Raw genomic sequence first — 16854 nt, 5'->3', positions numbered from 1 at the left:
ATAAATCTATTAACAGAGTGAGTGACTACAAGTAGTTTATAGAAATAAGGCTTTGTTAAACTATCCATCGAGGAGTGGACTGTCAGGTTCATTTTAGCACAGACCTGCCAACATGTACATATTTTGCGTATTCAACACGCAATTTGACTCTTGAATACTCTGGTATGCTTTTCCATGTTGTTGAATTTTCCTGAACATTCCTAGCTACCTCTTTTTAGCATTTCTTATATCTTTATAACACACAGAAAAAAGAAAGACGTGTGTTCAAGTCTCACATAAGGATTGGGGAATATGGGAAAAATTCCCCAAAAAGTGCAGTTTTCCTTTAAGCTTTACGCCAAACATGTAGTGAAAGTTATGGAGAAGTAAGTCCCAGAACAAAGCAATGAAGATTCTAATCTTAATAAAACTAAATAGTGATTTCTTTAAAACACAACAACATTAACAATTAACATGGTGCTTTTTACTTACTGTACGCATAATATAATATGTTGCGGCGACGGAACTAAACATACTGGACAGCTTTGCCACTTTGATAAAGACTGCAAAAAGGTAGAAAAAGGTTAAGAACTCCAGCATTAGACCACGCAGGAGACTAGATCACTGTTAGTCACAGCGTCTTTTGCCTCCAGATACACCAATTGAAAAGTGTCACAGTGCTGACGTCATCGCAGCATTTATTTATTTATCTTTTTTTTTTTTAAACACACAGACGGTTGGATTATAAGATCACGAATTTGGGTTAGCTCCATGGACGTCAGGCTGAAAATTGGTGTAAGTAATATTAGGCTTTGTTTGTGCAGCTGTCTTTGCTGCCCTAATGTGACATTGCCCTCAGCTTAATCACACTTACAGTACACTAATTCCTACACATGTTTTGGTCTTTTTTGGTGAACCTTTAATCATATATTTTGTTCTTGGTACATAGGGGCATTTTCTGGATTGATTGACCCATTTAAGGTCGCAGGGTATGCTGAAGTCTATCCCAGCTGATTTTGGGCGTGAGGCGGGGTACACCCTGGACTGGTCGCCAGCCAATCACAGGGCACATATAGACAAACAACCATTCACACTCACATTCATACCTATGGACAATTTGGAGTTGCCAATTAACCTAGCATGTTTTTGGAATGTGGGAGGAAACCTGAGTGTCACAAAGCAATATCTAATAATCATATATTAAAATCATTTATTAAATCATTTATTAAAATGATATCAGCCGACCAATATTTTAAAAAATAATAATATATTTTTTAATTAATTTATTTACTTACTATGTATGTTTACAATATCCAAGAGTCAATACAAAAACGATTATCGGTTCAAAAACCACACCACACCGCATTGTTCATTGCACGTCATGTAGTATACTTTGAAAATGAATGTGGGGAACTCTGACCTCTTCTGTTTTAAAAAAGAGCAACATTTGCTTGTTTGAAACTCTGTTCTCTAGTGTTTCATATCACCCGAATAAATAATAAATACAACAAAGACATTAGAAATGTCGCTGGGCCATGACGCCGAAGAACTGAATAATATTGTTGCTATGAGGAAGCGCCGTCTGTGTCACGTGGTATGCCATAACCAATCAAAACTCGCTTCTGCAATGTACCACTTTTCTCTATATGTAGACTTACAATCGTTTTCTGCAAGTATGTTGATGTTTTAAAAAAATGACATATAATCTGATAATTGTTATAATAAATCCTTGCTGGGTGGATATATTTAGACTACTTGAATTATTACATTTCTATCGCTGCAGGTTGAGTGGATCGTGTACCTTTCAGTCAAACTGTAGGGCTCTGTTTGGTGTAGTTAACGCCAGCCCTGGCGGGGCTTTCTAATGTTCCTTAACAGGAAGAAAAGATCATCAACTGAAATTATGCCGTTTAATACAAGTTAAAGCCCGCGATCGGCCATATAAATGACGCCAACAACCAAAGTAGACTAATAATCGTGCCTCTAAGTAACAGTTTAGTATAAACGTGCGTGATTCTGTTCGCCAGTCAGCACTTGTGTCTCAGCAACAGCTTGAGTGAAGCGCGCTTCACTAGCAGTCCACGAACAAGCCAGCTTTTGTTTTTTTGACCTCGAAGATGAGCTTTTCACGGGAAATAAAACGTAAGTATTGTAATTTGACCTTATAGTGATTGTTGATCGCTTGTGATCGTTGTGGTTTTAGTGCTTCAGAAGGCCAAAGACAAAGCCCAAAACAGCAGCAACATAAGAGAGGAGGCTAACATCTGCAATCAGCTCGGAGAGCTGCTATCAAGAAATGGTAAGTTCTTTTTAGTGTTTCTTTTTATCCATCATCGCACAGTCATAAAGAAAATACTGGAGAGAGTAATTTTAACAACACACATCTGTACTGTTTATTGATTTGTATTTCATTTCAAATTAAAGCGTCACATTCTGGATCCAGTACAATATTGATAATTATCCAGCTCTTTGGTACCGTTACCCTGAAATGATTGACATGTAAACAGAGTTGGTATAAACTCCAGGATGCCCCAGTGACCCCAGAGAGCATCTTTTGCCCGTTCCAATGCAGGAATTTTACCCAGGAACAAGGAAGTTGAATCCAGAATAAAAATTCCTGGAATTTTAAAAGAGCTACCTCTTGACATAGGCCAAAAACTAGCTAAAGAAAAAAAAATATGGTCAGGAATCTGATTTCAGCCCTAATTCCCAGTGAAATCACACAGTTGCGGGGCACTGTGTAATACAGTATATTGTTATTGTCATGAAAAGTTTGGATTTACCATAAATAAATTAGAAACAATGAACATGTCAGTCTATAGCAAGGGCATTCTCCAGAAAATGACTTTTCTTGTATTTGTCTATTTGATAGGTAACTATGAGGCCGCCATTGAGGAGCACCGGCAGGAGTTGGCGCTCTCTGAAGTTTTAAACGATGTTATCGGACGAGCTGTGGCCAATCGTAAGATAGGAGAGTGCTATGCAGAGTTGGGGAACATTGAGGCAGCCTTGAAAGTGAGTGAATCTGCTATAAGACTACACATTAAAATAAACAATAAACATAACATGTTGTGTGTGTCCAGCATCAGCGCTGTCACCTGGACCTGGCCCGTTCTGTCAGCGACCACGCTGAGGAGCAGAGAGCGCTGGCCACTATCGGCCGAACCTACCTCTTCCGCTACGAATCGGACCACTCGAGGGAAAGTCTAGAACAAGCAGAAGATGCCTTCAGGAAGAGCTTGGCCATTGCAGATGATCTAATAGGTATGAAGATGTACTTTTTTTTAACTTATTTTTTTGTTAAACTTTTTAAAACTTTCTGTTGATTAAAGGCACAGTGCCAGAGCGAGAGATTAATGAGATGAAAGCTCGACTCTTCCTCAATCTCGGTTTGGTTTGTGACCACCTGGGGGAGCCCAAGCGCTGCAGCGAGTTCATTCGACGCAGCGTCTTCATCGCAGAGTAAGAAGTGTCCAAATGGTGCATATAATATGAATATAATGTATGTTTTATCTTCAATTCATTCATGACACTTTCATTAATTTTTTGCTTAATTAGCATTTTAACTGATGCATTCAATGCCGCAGGGCTTTTAAAGTAGTCTGTGTGGATAACTGTCCTGAACCATCACAGTACTGTGTAGTGGAAATGCATGCTTTCATTCTTTCGTATAATAGAACATGTGAAAAATGTCTAGCCCCAGTGGGTAAAGTCACAATAATATGTGCATAATTGCATGCACACACACTGGCGACCAGTCCAGGGTGTACCCCGCCTCTCACCCGAAGACAGCTGGGATAGTCTCCAGCATGCCCATGACCCTTGTGAGGATAAGCGGTGTATAAAATGAATGGATGGATGGACACTTTAAACAAAACAAAAAGATTGATCCATTTTAACCATATTTCCCTTTTAAAGTGTAAACTGAAAATTGAGTTGGGTCAAGTGTTCACTGTACCGTTCAAATTTTACTCCAAATAGGAAGAGCATGCTCTTGGAAGATCTCTACCGTGCCAACTTCAACCTTGGCAACATCTTCTTCCGCAATGGCCAACACTCCAATGCTGTGCGTTGCCTGGAGCAGGCCAAAGAGTGCGCCCGCAAAATGAAGGACAAGTTCAGCGAGAGCGAGTGCTTCCATTGCATTGGCAAGGTGGCAACATGGGAGGGCTGGGATTTGCTGACTAAAATGAGGTGGCAAAGTCAGTGATTTTTTTTTCTTTTCCACCCACAGGTCCAGCTTTCTTTGGGTGATTTTGTGGCTGCAAGACGCTCTCTGAAAAAGGCTCTGGTATTGGGTTCCCAGCAGCTTGTGGACAGGCAGGCAGCAAAGAAAGCTTTTAAATACGGTAAAAGAGCCCACTTATATACAAATGAGAATATCATGAAAAGGTTCAATATTTTTGGTCACTCATTTCAGAATGCGAAACCGATTCATTGTACAGATTCACATAGAGTGAAACATTTCAAACATTTATATTCCCAGGATTGGACTGTTACATCTGTATCCACACCTTTATCCAGATTCTCACCATCATTCAATGAACTCTTCTGCTTCTCATGCATCACACTTCGGTGTGTTTTTTCTGTGTAATTCTGTTGTGTTCCATTACTCACTCATTAAACAACAAAGCTAGTGGTGTATGTAAGATCTTTTGCACAGTGCATTTTGATAGTGATTATTAAGTTTGTTTTTTTCTTTCATCAATGTATAGCCGACCAGGGTTTTAAGTTAGAAGAGGATCTGGGGGAGAATCAGAGAAGCAACTCCCATGAGGCCGTGGGTTTGGCTGAACAACTTGGAGATCTCTACTGTAAGGTTGGCTGCTTCCACAAAGCTGTGGATGCATATCAAGCCCAGGTGATTTTTCACTTAATTACATTTAAATGTAATCTATCAATGCACATTTCACATGTCGTTCATCTATCCGGATTAGCTCACAGGTGCTGAGGCATTGGGGAAGCCCGCACGCGAGCTGGCGGTCATCCATGTGTCTCTGGCCGCGACCTTCACTGACCTGCGTCGGCACAGTGAAGCGGTGCTGCACTACAAGCAGGAGCTGGCATTACGGCAGGGCAGCCCGGCCGAGGTAATCAGATTTACAGGACTGGTGATGTGTGGAAAAACACTGTCAACTTTGATTTATTGTGTGTGTGTGTGTGTGTCAGGAATGTAGCACCTGGCTAAACATTGCAGCAGCTCAGGAGGAGAGTGGTGCTACCTTTGAGGATCAGGAGAAAAGCTTCTGTGCGGCCCGACGTTGTGCTGAAACATGTGGACGGGCCACACTGCAAGTAAGTAGATATATGTGTGTGAGGGGATGGGTGAATCTCTCTCTGAATGTGCTGAGCTCCTGTTTCGATGCCATATTGAGCACAATAATGCTGATTAGAAGAGTTGCAATATTATAAATGTAGCTCAACTTCCCTCAACTGATGCTTTAGAGGCCATTCTAGTTAAGACTGAATCGACAGTGCCTCTACTGGTTGCAGCCAGTAGTGCACAGTTATTACTAAAGATGTCTGATATTGGCCGACCAATATTATCGTCCGATATTGGCATAAAAAAATGATCGCTATTGGTTTTTCTGCCCTTGTTGTGCTACACACAGCGATAAGCTTGCTAGCTTAAAGTTTTTTCTTTGGATTTGGAATATGCAATTTGAAATGAAGTGTAGGTTAGGGTAATGGGAGAGTAAAGCGTTGTCCTTTTAATACTCCTTATCTAATGTGTTTCATTCATGCTGTGTTCATGCATGACATGCTGAATGAGCCCAGGTTATAATTTTTACACTTTGTTATGGATGTTTGTGCCACATAGAAATGTGCAACTTTCCAAATTGTACCATGGCCGGCATTATTTAATTTGATTCTTATTTGTTCATTTATTAATTTGAACCTGTCATACTTGTTGATAGTAGCAGTGTTATTGGCAACAATTCCTTAAAAATGTTTAAAATTGTACTTTCTCTATAACGTACATTGCATACTGCAGTGATTGTCTTATTTTGCACAAACATTTGTTTATTTATAAATAGGATACTGACAAGAAAGCCAATATGGACCATTGCAATCATTATGTCAATCCCAAATAAAAATAGGCATCCACAAACTCTTTTAGGACCTATGTTGCCATGGTAACAGCCAGAAGAAGCCACGAGCAGAATGAATAAATAGTCATCCCTTTCTGACTTATATTTGTAACATACATAAACTGTGTTCTTATTTTTCATATACTGCAGAGATTAAGAATTACAAACCCGCCGTGGTGTAGTGGTTAGCGTTCTGGACTTTGGAGCAGATGCCCCTGGGTTCGAATCTCTTCTATTAAGCACAATCGGTATTCATCAGGAAGGGCATCCGCAATATAAAGGTCTCAAGCCAAATCACTATGCTGATTTAAAAAAGCGACTCTGTAATCAGGAAAAAGATGAAAGAAACAAACAAGCAGAGATTGAGATTTACATACAGATGACAGTACTGTAAAGATATAGATATATTACAATATTTTTTTCTTATATATTTAAAATATACTAACATGGTTAAAATACAGTATATATTATAATTCATTTGCATTATGTGTTTAAAATATCTAAATAACCTAAGAATATTCCAAAGGAAAAAGCGGCAGAAAATGAATGAATGAATGAATTACTCTTGTATTGTATAGGTGTACCTAATGTTGTGGCAAGCCATTAATTAGCCCACCTCACTCCTGTACAGAAGCGTGTATTGAGGCTATGGCTGGCAGCTCAGAGGCGAAGTGGCTCAGCCAACGTCGATGACATTGAAGCCAAATTGCTGGAGCTGTGTGCGTCAGAGAGCTTGAATCCACATGACAGTGACGGGGAGGAGGAGGAAGAGCAAGAGGAGGGGGTGGACAACAGTGAACCTCTGGATGATAGTGATGTTGTTCTCTCTGACTCAGGTAGGTGTGATAGCTGTTTGTCTTACAGCCTACACTCCTTACTAGAGGTGTCAAGAGACACTCACGAGATGAGAAGTCAAGATTGGGCCTATGAGACGAAAAATTTGATATGAAATTTTAAGTTTACTTTTAAGAAAAGTACATTGAAAAATATATTTAACAATATATTTCAGTCTGCTAGTATAATTTCTACTACATTACACTCTGCTGCACTCTGTGTGTAGGCTAATGGCCCCGCCTACAGCCACCAAGGCAAAGAGTCAAGGTGCTGGAACTAATGCACAGAGTGAAAACCTCTTCCTGCCTGAGACGAGGAAAAGAGACATACATTCTCATGGCAAAGTTCATTTTTCATTTGTGTGATTAATACAGTAAACCTCGGATATATCGGAAATTCGCTCACAACGGACAGATAAAAAAGAACCAATTTTTCTGTAATGCATTTCCAATAAAAATTCATTGCATATATCGGATTTTTTATAACGGATTTCGCCTATTTCGGACAAAATCTCCAGTCCCGTTCCAATGCATTTCCATTAAATTTCCCTCGCATATATCGAATGGCTGCGTGGCGCTCCGATTCGCCGAATCGTGACAGGCCGCTATACGACGTCATTTGCAGCGTTTGCAGCGTTGCCTGCACGTCCAGGTACATTGGAAACATAGTCAAGGAAGTGCCTTTTTATAACGGATAAAATCCGATTTACGCATATACGGATATAAATCCGATATATGCATAAAACGGACATTTTCCGGTATACGCATATAACGGATTTCGCTTATATCGGACAAAACCAGTGGGAACAATTGAAACCGATATATCCGAGGTTTACTGTAAATAAATTTATTATCGTCCTTGGCCTTGTTCCCCTGACACATTTTATTCTGAATGAGAAATCTTGTCATGTTTTAATGTTGTGACATCTCTACTCTGTGCTATGCACACTGTCAATTTCATTGTAACTTGTATGAATGTTCAAATAAAATAAAACCATTACCATAACATAAAATCAACGCCTGTTGTTTCTAGATGACGACCTGGAAGGATATGACAAGATGGTGTCAGGAAGGAGGAAAGTGGTACGGGTAAGAGAGTAGCAGATGTTAAGTTTGATGATGAACTATGTCTCACACATTTGTTGTTAAAGCCCAACTTCTTTTTTTTTCCTGCTGCAGTGGAACAAGAGGAATGAGAAGGGTGAGACGTCCCTCCACAGGGCGTGCATCGACGGGAACTTGAGGCAGGTCCAGTATCTGGTGGAGCAGGTGGGTCAAATTGGATACATTGGAAAAAATCATAAAATGCCACCATAATTTGTCATACATTGGCCAATGACGTTTATTTTGTAAACATCACAAATGACTGAGTGTTTATTAGGATTAAGGTGTGTACATGTGACATGAAAAATCTCAATCAAGCTAAAAAAAAACGTGAGTCTATCAAAACATGAGTCTATTTAATATTAGCAGCATTTGTATCACAGTAAACCCTGTTATTATGAGCAATGACGTGTTCAAAGACATCACGTAAATGTACTTGTTGAATTTTCCAGCCAACGTTAATGTCGCAAAGTGTACATATGAAGAACTTAACGTTTTTCTTTATCTTCCTCTTTATTTACACACACAATTGCATTACAAAACCGTTTGGAGTGTCCCTGAATGTAACTCATGTTCTTGTAATGATAACGAGGAAGTACGTGAGTTGGAGATACATATAGTACAGTGTTGGAATTGTACTGCTGTTGATGTGTTCAGGTCAGAATGAAGTTGTAAAAGAAGGGCAAACTCTGTATGATTGTGTGGGGATGCGCCAGTGTGCTTCCATTTGCCATCATAACAGAGAAGCGTGCTTGCTTTGTTGCACATTCGTTAATACACTAAAACATGTAATGCAATGAATAAAATTTATCTGTCTTTTTATGGTTGCAGCCATCCATACATCCATTTTCTCACGAGGGTCACAGGCGTGCTGAAGCCTATCCCAGCTGTCTTTTAGGCGTGAGGCGGGGTACACCCTGGACTGGTCGCCAGCCAATCACAGGGCACATATAGACAAACAACCATTCACACTCACATTCATACCTATGGACAATTTGGAGTCGCCAATTAAACTAACACGCCTGCACGGGGAGAACATGCAAACTCCTCACAGAGATGCCTGAGGGGGAAATCGAACCCAGGTCTCCTAGCTGTGTGCCTTGTATGCTAAACACTCATCACCGTGCAGCCTGGTTGCCAGCCATTATACATGTTTTTAAGAATAACAGGGATCTGATATATGTACAGTATATATTATTAATATTATGTACAAATACTGTAATTCCTACAACAGATGTTACATTTACTGTATTTATATTTGTATTTGAGCTATTATGTTTATGTTGTCAGGGTCACCCAATAAACCCCAGGGACTACTGTGGCTGGTCTCCGCTACATGAGGCCTGCAACCACGGTCACCATGGTAACAGATTTAAACTCATTAAACAAAGTTTCATTTTCAGTGAAGATCATTGATTCACTCTTTCTTCACTTGATTTCATCCAGATATTGTAGTTGTGCTGCTAGAACGAGGTGCGAACATCAATGACCCGGGCGGCCCCTTGTGTGAGGGGGTAACTCCTCTTCACGACGCCCTGGCGTGCGGCAATTTTACAGTAGCCAGGCTCCTGGTTGAACGAGGGGCCTCTGTTAACCTCCGTAACTCTAAGGTCTGTCAGTATGTGCACCATCGGAAATACTGTCATACATGCTGGTGTTTATCAGTCTCATAATATTTTCTATCCATCAGGGTGAGACTGCACTGGACACACTCCGTCAGTGGCAGAGGATGTACAGCAAAGAATTGGACCATGAAGCCAGGCAGGAATGTGCTGCTACGGAGCGACTGCTGAAGAAGGCATTTGCAGGAGGAGGCAAGTATACAGTATATGAGTATTTCGTAGTTTCCAGATTAAGAGTCTCTTGTTTGTATAAGTTACATCAATCAAAAAATGCATCATGGAGAGGAAAATGCATAGAAGTCGCACATCATTTATGATTTATTTATCATCGGAATGAGCTTTTTGTTTCGGTGTATCATAGCGCCGCTCCTAAAAACAATAAATTCTCGAGAAGAAGATGAAGCCAGAGGAAGGGTGGGCAATGTTTATACCGACTAATGCTACAGAAGCCGAAATTAGTAATTTTTTTAAGTTTATGGATACAATTAAAAACATACGTGTTTAATAAATGTCAGATTGTTCTTGAAGAAGACTCTTTTACTAAATGACGCCTTGACACATTGCATCAAACTATGAAAATATTTAGTTTATTAAAGCTTGAATCCTATTCTTTTCCAATCAATTAACATATTTTTTTACATAATATTGTATCTATTTCCCTCTGCAGTCCACATTGCTGCTGCCCCACCCAAACCTTTTGATGCACTTCAGGACAGCCAACTGTTTGACGCAGAGAATTCTGAGCCCCTTACATCCTCAGATGGGGGGGGTGCCTCCAGTCAAGACTGGCCTGGGACCACCGAGAGGTCTGGGGTGAACACGGCAGTGTCCGCAAGCATTAAACGGCGGCAGCTCAGTGGCTCATCTCAGCGTCCCCGAGCTAGAGACACAGAGGCTACCCTTGTCTATACGGTACTGTCTATACTGACTGTTTGCTTAAATAGAGGCCTTTGTCATGCAGAAAACTAAGCTCACTATTCTTCTGGTTTGTATATAATGTCAATGCGAGCAGCCACTGTACATTTTAATACCTCCCCAAATGGCTAATATACTGTATTTATAGATGCACTCATTAATTAAAACAGAAGCAATATGTTTATGGTAGTCAAAGTTGTATATATAAGCAGTAGTATATAAGTAGCTATCTGACTAAATCATCCACATCTTAGCTTTGTGTCATAGGTGGCAAGCAAATCTGTGCAGCATCTAATAATATATCTATAGAGTCAAAGATCCTCTATATGACAGTAATCTGCTCACAGTTTAAACAATCTTGCTGTAGGTCGTCACTTAGTTCAATTCAATTAGTTGCCAGGTAAAGTAAAAGGACACACATTCATTCATTCATTCATTTTCTACCGCTTTTTCCTCACAAGGGTGAGGGTCGCAGGGGGTGCTGGAGCTTATCCAAGCTGTCCCAGCTTTGGGCGAGAGGCGGGGTACACCCTGGACTGGTCGCCAGCCAATCACAGGGCACATATAGACAAACAACCATTCACACTCACATTCATACCTATGGACAATTTGGAGTCACCAATTAACCTAGCATGTTTTTGGAATGTGGGAGGAAACCGGAGTACCCGGAGAAAACCCACACATGCACGGGGAGAACATGCAAACTCCACACAGAGCTGGCCGAGGGCGGAATTGAACCCTGGTCTCCTAGCTGTGAGGTCTGCATGCTAACCACTCCACCACCGTGCCGCCCTCCTCTAGAATAAAATAAACAAATAAGTCCCCTGCACGCTATTTCAGGAAGTCCAGTATTCAGAAGATTTGGATCTATTTTTCAGAATAAGAGCAGCTCTTCACAAGACAGCGACTCCGACAGCCCTGTCAGTCCCCTTCGTCCAGCCCGCCCAAGAACCTCCATACCAGCAGCTCCAAGCCAAAATAATACAATCCCAAACAAGGACGTCGGCTCAAGTCGGGAAACTGTCAGGGATCCCTCCACAGGATCTGTCTTTACCCAAGCGGAGTACCACAGCGCCATCAGAGGGTTGGGCAGTGCTAAAACTCTCCTGCAGGGCGTCTCACAGCCTCACTTCTCCAGTCCCCGGGGCCTTTCATGCAGCAGCAAATCAGCTCTGGTTCCCGAGGAGGAGTATCTGGTGGACGACTGGCTGGAGGATGATTTACAGCAGTGTCAACCCAAGAAGAAGAGGAAGCTTCAAGTTCAACAGAATGGTGCACGAGATGATGTTCTGCCTTTAACTGCCAGGGGGGCCAACTCTCAGACATCTTGCAGGAGTAACATTTCAACTTTCTTTATCTACACTTTCTTCATCTATATTTCTTACCTTTTTAATTAAAACATTTTTTTCAGGTCCTGCAGTTCTGCCGTCTAGCAGCAGAGGACTCTCTATGAGAAAGAATAACTCATTGAAGCCTCACCAGGTGAAAATGACACAAATGCCGGGTATGGTCCGATTGGGGAGGCGAGAGATCAACAGGTCTCATAGCCCCACCCTGACAGATGATGAAACGAGGCCAGAAACACCTCCACCACCTCATCAAACACACATGCAGGTCAGAACACAAGAAAATGCATTGTACTCTCATTCATTTTCCTTGCAGTTGAGATGATTTAATTATAGGTTATCACATGGTTTGTCTGGTATCAGGCCAGGTGTCATGCCCCCAAGTGTCAGTATCAGCCCTAGACCGAAGGTCGACCGAAGGTCACATACTATTTCATCACGAGCTTATTATCACATACTATTTAATCAAAAGACCATTTTGATTCCAGAAAATGTTCAGTTTATTACATGTATTATATCTAAACAGTGTAAACACAATAATTGCAAAAATATTTCAACAATAATATTTTGTCAACAGTCTTATCTTATCAATGTCTGACAATTAAAGTTCCATTAATCAAGTTTGGGTTTTTTGGTGACTGGAGAAGCACTAGGCACTAATCACTGTGCTGTTCTCTGATTGGTTGTTTCACGGGCACGATACCAGAGTAGTGCGCTCGGAGTGGACAGCTACGGGGGCTGATACTGGACATGGTTAAACTCTATATTTTATCAGTATCACTGCCCTAGGCTTTGACACAGTATCATTTCGGCCGTATCATTCATGGGCGGTTTCTAGGGTACAGGGCCAATTAATACTGTAGTATGTGATAATCTTCAATATATGCTATATTGTCTTCCTCGAAGAAGTGGACATTTTTTTTATTTTTACATTTTTGTGTCCTTTTCAGCCTCTGACTCAGACGCCAGCTGTCTCCATCCCAGCATCACTGCCTCCACCTATAAGGATGAGGGTCAGAGTTCAGGATGATGTCTTCCTCATCCCGGTTCCACAGAGGTTTGATCACTCGAGATGTAATAGAGCTTCCGTGTTGTTTATATCTTCAGTCTAAATCATGATAATGACGCTCATTATAGCGAGGCAGACTCATGCACCGTGTCATGGCTCTGCCATCAGGCAGCCCAGCGTTACTACCACAAGTGTGGCCTCCTGCCTCGCCTCTCTCTGCAGAAAGAGGGCGCACTGCTGTCCCCACATGACTTGCTCCTGACTGTTCTGCATACCAACGAGGAGGTTTGGACCCTTTTCTTATTGTCTTCATGTCCTAAGAACATTATGGAAAAGTTGGGCTTCAGTGCACAATATTACAGGTGTTGGCGGAGGTGTCTTCCTGGGACCTCCCCCCTCTTCCCGAGCGCTACAAGAAGGCGTGCCTTAGCCTGGCAGTAGGTGAGCATTCTACACACACACACACACAAATGTATCAAATTAATATTTACTATATGTGTTCCCATGCAGAGGAGAATAAACACGTCACCCATCTGTGTGAGGTGCAGGACGGCAACTCCTCCGTGTTGGTGTGCGGCCTCGGCTTGGCACCGCCCGCCCTAGCCGCCCTCCTCCGTGCCCTCAAACTGCAGGCCAGCCTCACCGAACTGCGCCTTTCAGGCAACCGCCTTCATGATAACCTTCTTGTCGAGCTGATCACCACCGTTGCCACCATTCCCCGGCTCGCTCTGCTGGACATTTCATCCAATCGGGTCACAGGGGAGGGGCTCCAGAAGGCAGCCAGCACTTTAAAGGGACTCAACCAGCCTGCATTTCCGGTAAAGCATTATTAAAAAAAAAACAAAAAACTTTTGTTAAGTAAAATTAGGATTGCATAGTCGTAGTTGAAGAACTTTAGCCAGAAAATTAGCCATTTTATTAGTTTTTTGTACAATATTACTCCATGATTATTACTCATTATACCAAGACTCATTCCGTTGTAATTGTTGTGTAATTTACCTACAAAACCTCACTTAATTTTGATCTCCCAGCTTCGGGAAGTTCAGCTCCATGTTTCTGTTTCTTGACAGTATCTGAAGGAGTTAGACCTCAGCCTGAATCCACTCGGTGACAATATATCAGAATCTCTGTCCTGCCTGCTGTCCTCTTGCCCGCTGCTGGCCAAACTGTCTCTGCGTGGCTGTGACCTCACTTCTCGCTTCCTGCAGCAACATCGAATGCTGCTCGCCAGCGCCCTCACAGGTCAGAAAGAAATATAGTTTTTAGTTCTGCAGTATAGTGTCTCACAGATGGACAATATGTGGAGGAAATCTTGATTATCTTTCAGGGACGGGCCACTTGAAGTCAGTGTGTCTATCCCACAACCCACTGGGCTCCACCGGCTTTGAGCTGGTGTTGAAAACTCTCCCCCTACACACTCTCACACACTTGGACCTGTCTGCAGTACGCAAGGGGCCTGCTGATTACCCGGCACTGGAACACCTCGCCAGCCTTCTGTCACAGGTATATGCAAATATTGTGCCTTTACAAAGATTATAAGGCACATTTTTTATTGACATGCGGGCTGCACAATTCTGAAAAAAAACATCTAATATGTCTTCTAGAACAATGGGACTCCAGTAGCTAAATAAAGTAGCCAAAATATTAGGAGCACCATATGGCTTTATATTGTGATGGTCCCCCGTGAGTCTCCATTGTGTTTGTATTGTGTGTGTGCATTTGTATGTAAATATATGTATGTGCACGTTTTTCTCTCCCTAATAGGATGATTGCTCATTAAGCCACCTCAGTTTGGCCGCTAATGGGTTAACAGACACCAGTGCAGCCACTTTGGCCAGGTTAGTTTGTGTTGTTGTGGTTTGGTGATAATATTCAATGTATATTTTCTTAAATAGATGGTATATAGTTTTTACAGTTTTACTAATTAAAAATTAATTATATTCATATGACAATTGTTATTTATTTCAATTTAATTAAATAATTATTTGTATTAATTTTGTAACTGTACTCTTCCAATATTTAGTTTTCTTAAGTTGCAGACTTTATTTGTCATATAATTATTTGTCATCCCTTAATATTTTTTCATAAATGCATTTATATTTATATATAATTTTCCTAAATATATTTATTTTCAAAAATTATTGTAGTTACAGAGCTTAAAAAATATATTTAAAAAAATATTTATACCTGTACTCTGACTTTTTCTCAATTTTCTTGCTCTAATATTTCTTATTTAGTCTCTTTTTTCCCCTTCATTTTTAGGTGCCTGCCAACATGTCCCACTCTAGTGAATTTGAACCTATCAGGAAACCCCTCCATCACCTCAGCTGGATTTCACAGCATCCTGAACGCCCTCCGAGAGGCGTGTCGACCTCTAACCCTTCTAAACCTTCAAGGTATGTGTACATGTACGATTTTAAATACAACATCTTTTTTTTATTGGAGGAGGGAAAAGAGTCCAGTGTTTGTTGTGCTATCCTCAGGTTGCCAGGTGTCAGGGCCTTTAGGAGTGGAAGACTTGGACGGTTTGTCAGAGCTCGTCCGAGATCTCCGTCTTTGCTCTCAGGGCCTCAACAAGCTGGACCGGGAAACCCTAAAGCAGACGTGGACCAACAGTCAGCCTAATGGGTATTTTGTAGACAGAAAGGCAGCATGCCTGCTCACCACTGTGGCCTCCTTGTGATGCTTTAGCGACCGTGGCAGATCTTTGTTTGGGAATCATGTCAAATCTGCAGTTGCATTTTATGTCACACATAAAAAAAATATTAATACTTTAACTTTTAAGTATACAATTTAAGCCAGAATGCACACATTATTACCATCATAATCTAGTAAAGAAAAATATTAGTTGAGACACTTTTGTGTACATAGTTTGTATGCTTCGTTCAACTTATTTATGTGTTTATGTAAGGTCTTGAAAGCTGTATAAAGGCATTTTGTTAGCTTCGTATTTGTCCTTAAAGAAAAAAAATAAATGTACTAGTCAAGGTTTGTTATTGTAAAGAACTAATATTTTTATTTAATACAGAATTTACATTATTTACTGTAGTTCTTCAAATAGAGTTCTCCATTTTAATAGACAAAGTGCCTCACTTAATTGCTGAGTGCATTGTGATCTTAGTAAAAAAAAAAAAACTCAAATACATGCTGCAGTAAAAAAAAGCCCTTTCTCCGAGGTTGTTATTTCTGTAGTTACTGTATTTAATATTTGCTTTAGCTTATTTACATTAGTACATCATAATAGCAATTATTATATAATTATTATTGTTTTCAAATCAGACAAAATACGGCCTGCTGATACACTTAAAATTGCGTGCCAGTCCTCAGGTGATGTGATTTGCACACAAAAAATACACCAATGGTGAAACATGAAATACATTTTTGCAAGTAAGAAAATAAAGGCTCCCTCTCTAATAAACACCTCACCTCTAATGAATGCAAATGTGCTTAAAATGACATCATCCTCATGAAGTGAATTGGTTATTTGCATAGAACTACATTATTAGTGGATAAATGTTTTTTAAAAATACATTTTTGTAAGAAAGAAAATAAAGGCATCCACTCTAATAAACACCTCACCTCTAATAAATGTGAATGTGCTTAAAATTACATCATCCTCCTGAAGTGAAGTGGTTATTTGCATAGAACTACATTATTAGTGGTACAAAAAAATTGTAAGTTAATAAATGTCTCTTCTATAATAAACACCACACCTCTAGTAAATGTACATAAAATTACTTACCTTCCTGAAGTGATTATTTGCATAGAAATACATTAGTGGTTAAATATTAAAAACATTTATTTTTGCAAGTAGAAAATAATGAAGATCCCCTCTCTAATGAACACCTTACTTGTAATAAGTGTGAATGTCCTTAAATTCTGGTGGTGATTATTTCTACATTTATACATAAATACAGAATTGATGGTTAAATATTATGAAAAGCATAAAGTCTT

The 16854-nt window shown here is 40.4% G+C and overlaps 1 protein-coding gene across 1 annotated transcript; it reads left to right on the top strand.

The window, feature by feature from the left end:
- Window positions 1-1830: 1830 nt before the first annotated feature.
- tonsl (tonsoku-like, DNA repair protein) lies at window positions 1831-16604 on the top strand. Its single transcript, XM_058089907.1, has 28 exons — window positions 1831-2121; window positions 2183-2278; window positions 2852-2994; window positions 3063-3243; window positions 3312-3441; window positions 3961-4132; window positions 4214-4328; window positions 4695-4840; window positions 4917-5069; window positions 5149-5274; window positions 6703-6907; window positions 7938-7993; window positions 8084-8173; window positions 9299-9371; window positions 9455-9618; window positions 9699-9822; window positions 10298-10542; window positions 11424-11880; window positions 11957-12159; window positions 12842-12948; window positions 13029-13185; window positions 13263-13341; window positions 13411-13718; window positions 13971-14142; window positions 14228-14403; window positions 14665-14738; window positions 15163-15296; window positions 15384-16604. Exons 1-28 carry the CDS (start codon window positions 2097-2099, stop codon window positions 15581-15583), a joined length of 4311 nt encoding a protein of 1436 aa, XP_057945890.1. The 5' UTR covers window positions 1831-2096; the 3' UTR covers window positions 15584-16604.
- Window positions 16605-16854: the final 250 nt, after the last annotated feature.

The sequence above is a fragment of the Doryrhamphus excisus genome, chromosome 13 (assembly GCF_030265055.1).
Source record: "Doryrhamphus excisus isolate RoL2022-K1 chromosome 13, RoL_Dexc_1.0, whole genome shotgun sequence".
Lineage (NCBI taxonomy): Eukaryota > Metazoa > Chordata > Actinopteri > Syngnathiformes > Syngnathidae > Doryrhamphus > Doryrhamphus excisus.
Note: the sequence above shows the minus strand (reverse complement) of the source record. Positions and strands in the feature narration are given on the sequence as shown.

Coding starts and splice junctions, on each gene's coding strand:
- tonsl (XM_058089907.1), top strand. CDS start 2,097: ATGAGCTTTTCACGGGAAATAAAAC. Junction 9,619..9,698: donor TTAACCTCCGTAACTCTAAG/GTCTGTCAGTAT, acceptor TCTATCCATCAG/GGTGAGACTGCACTGGACAC. Junction 10,543..11,423: donor AGGCTACCCTTGTCTATACG/GTACTGTCTATA, acceptor TCTATTTTTCAG/AATAAGAGCAGCTCTTCACA.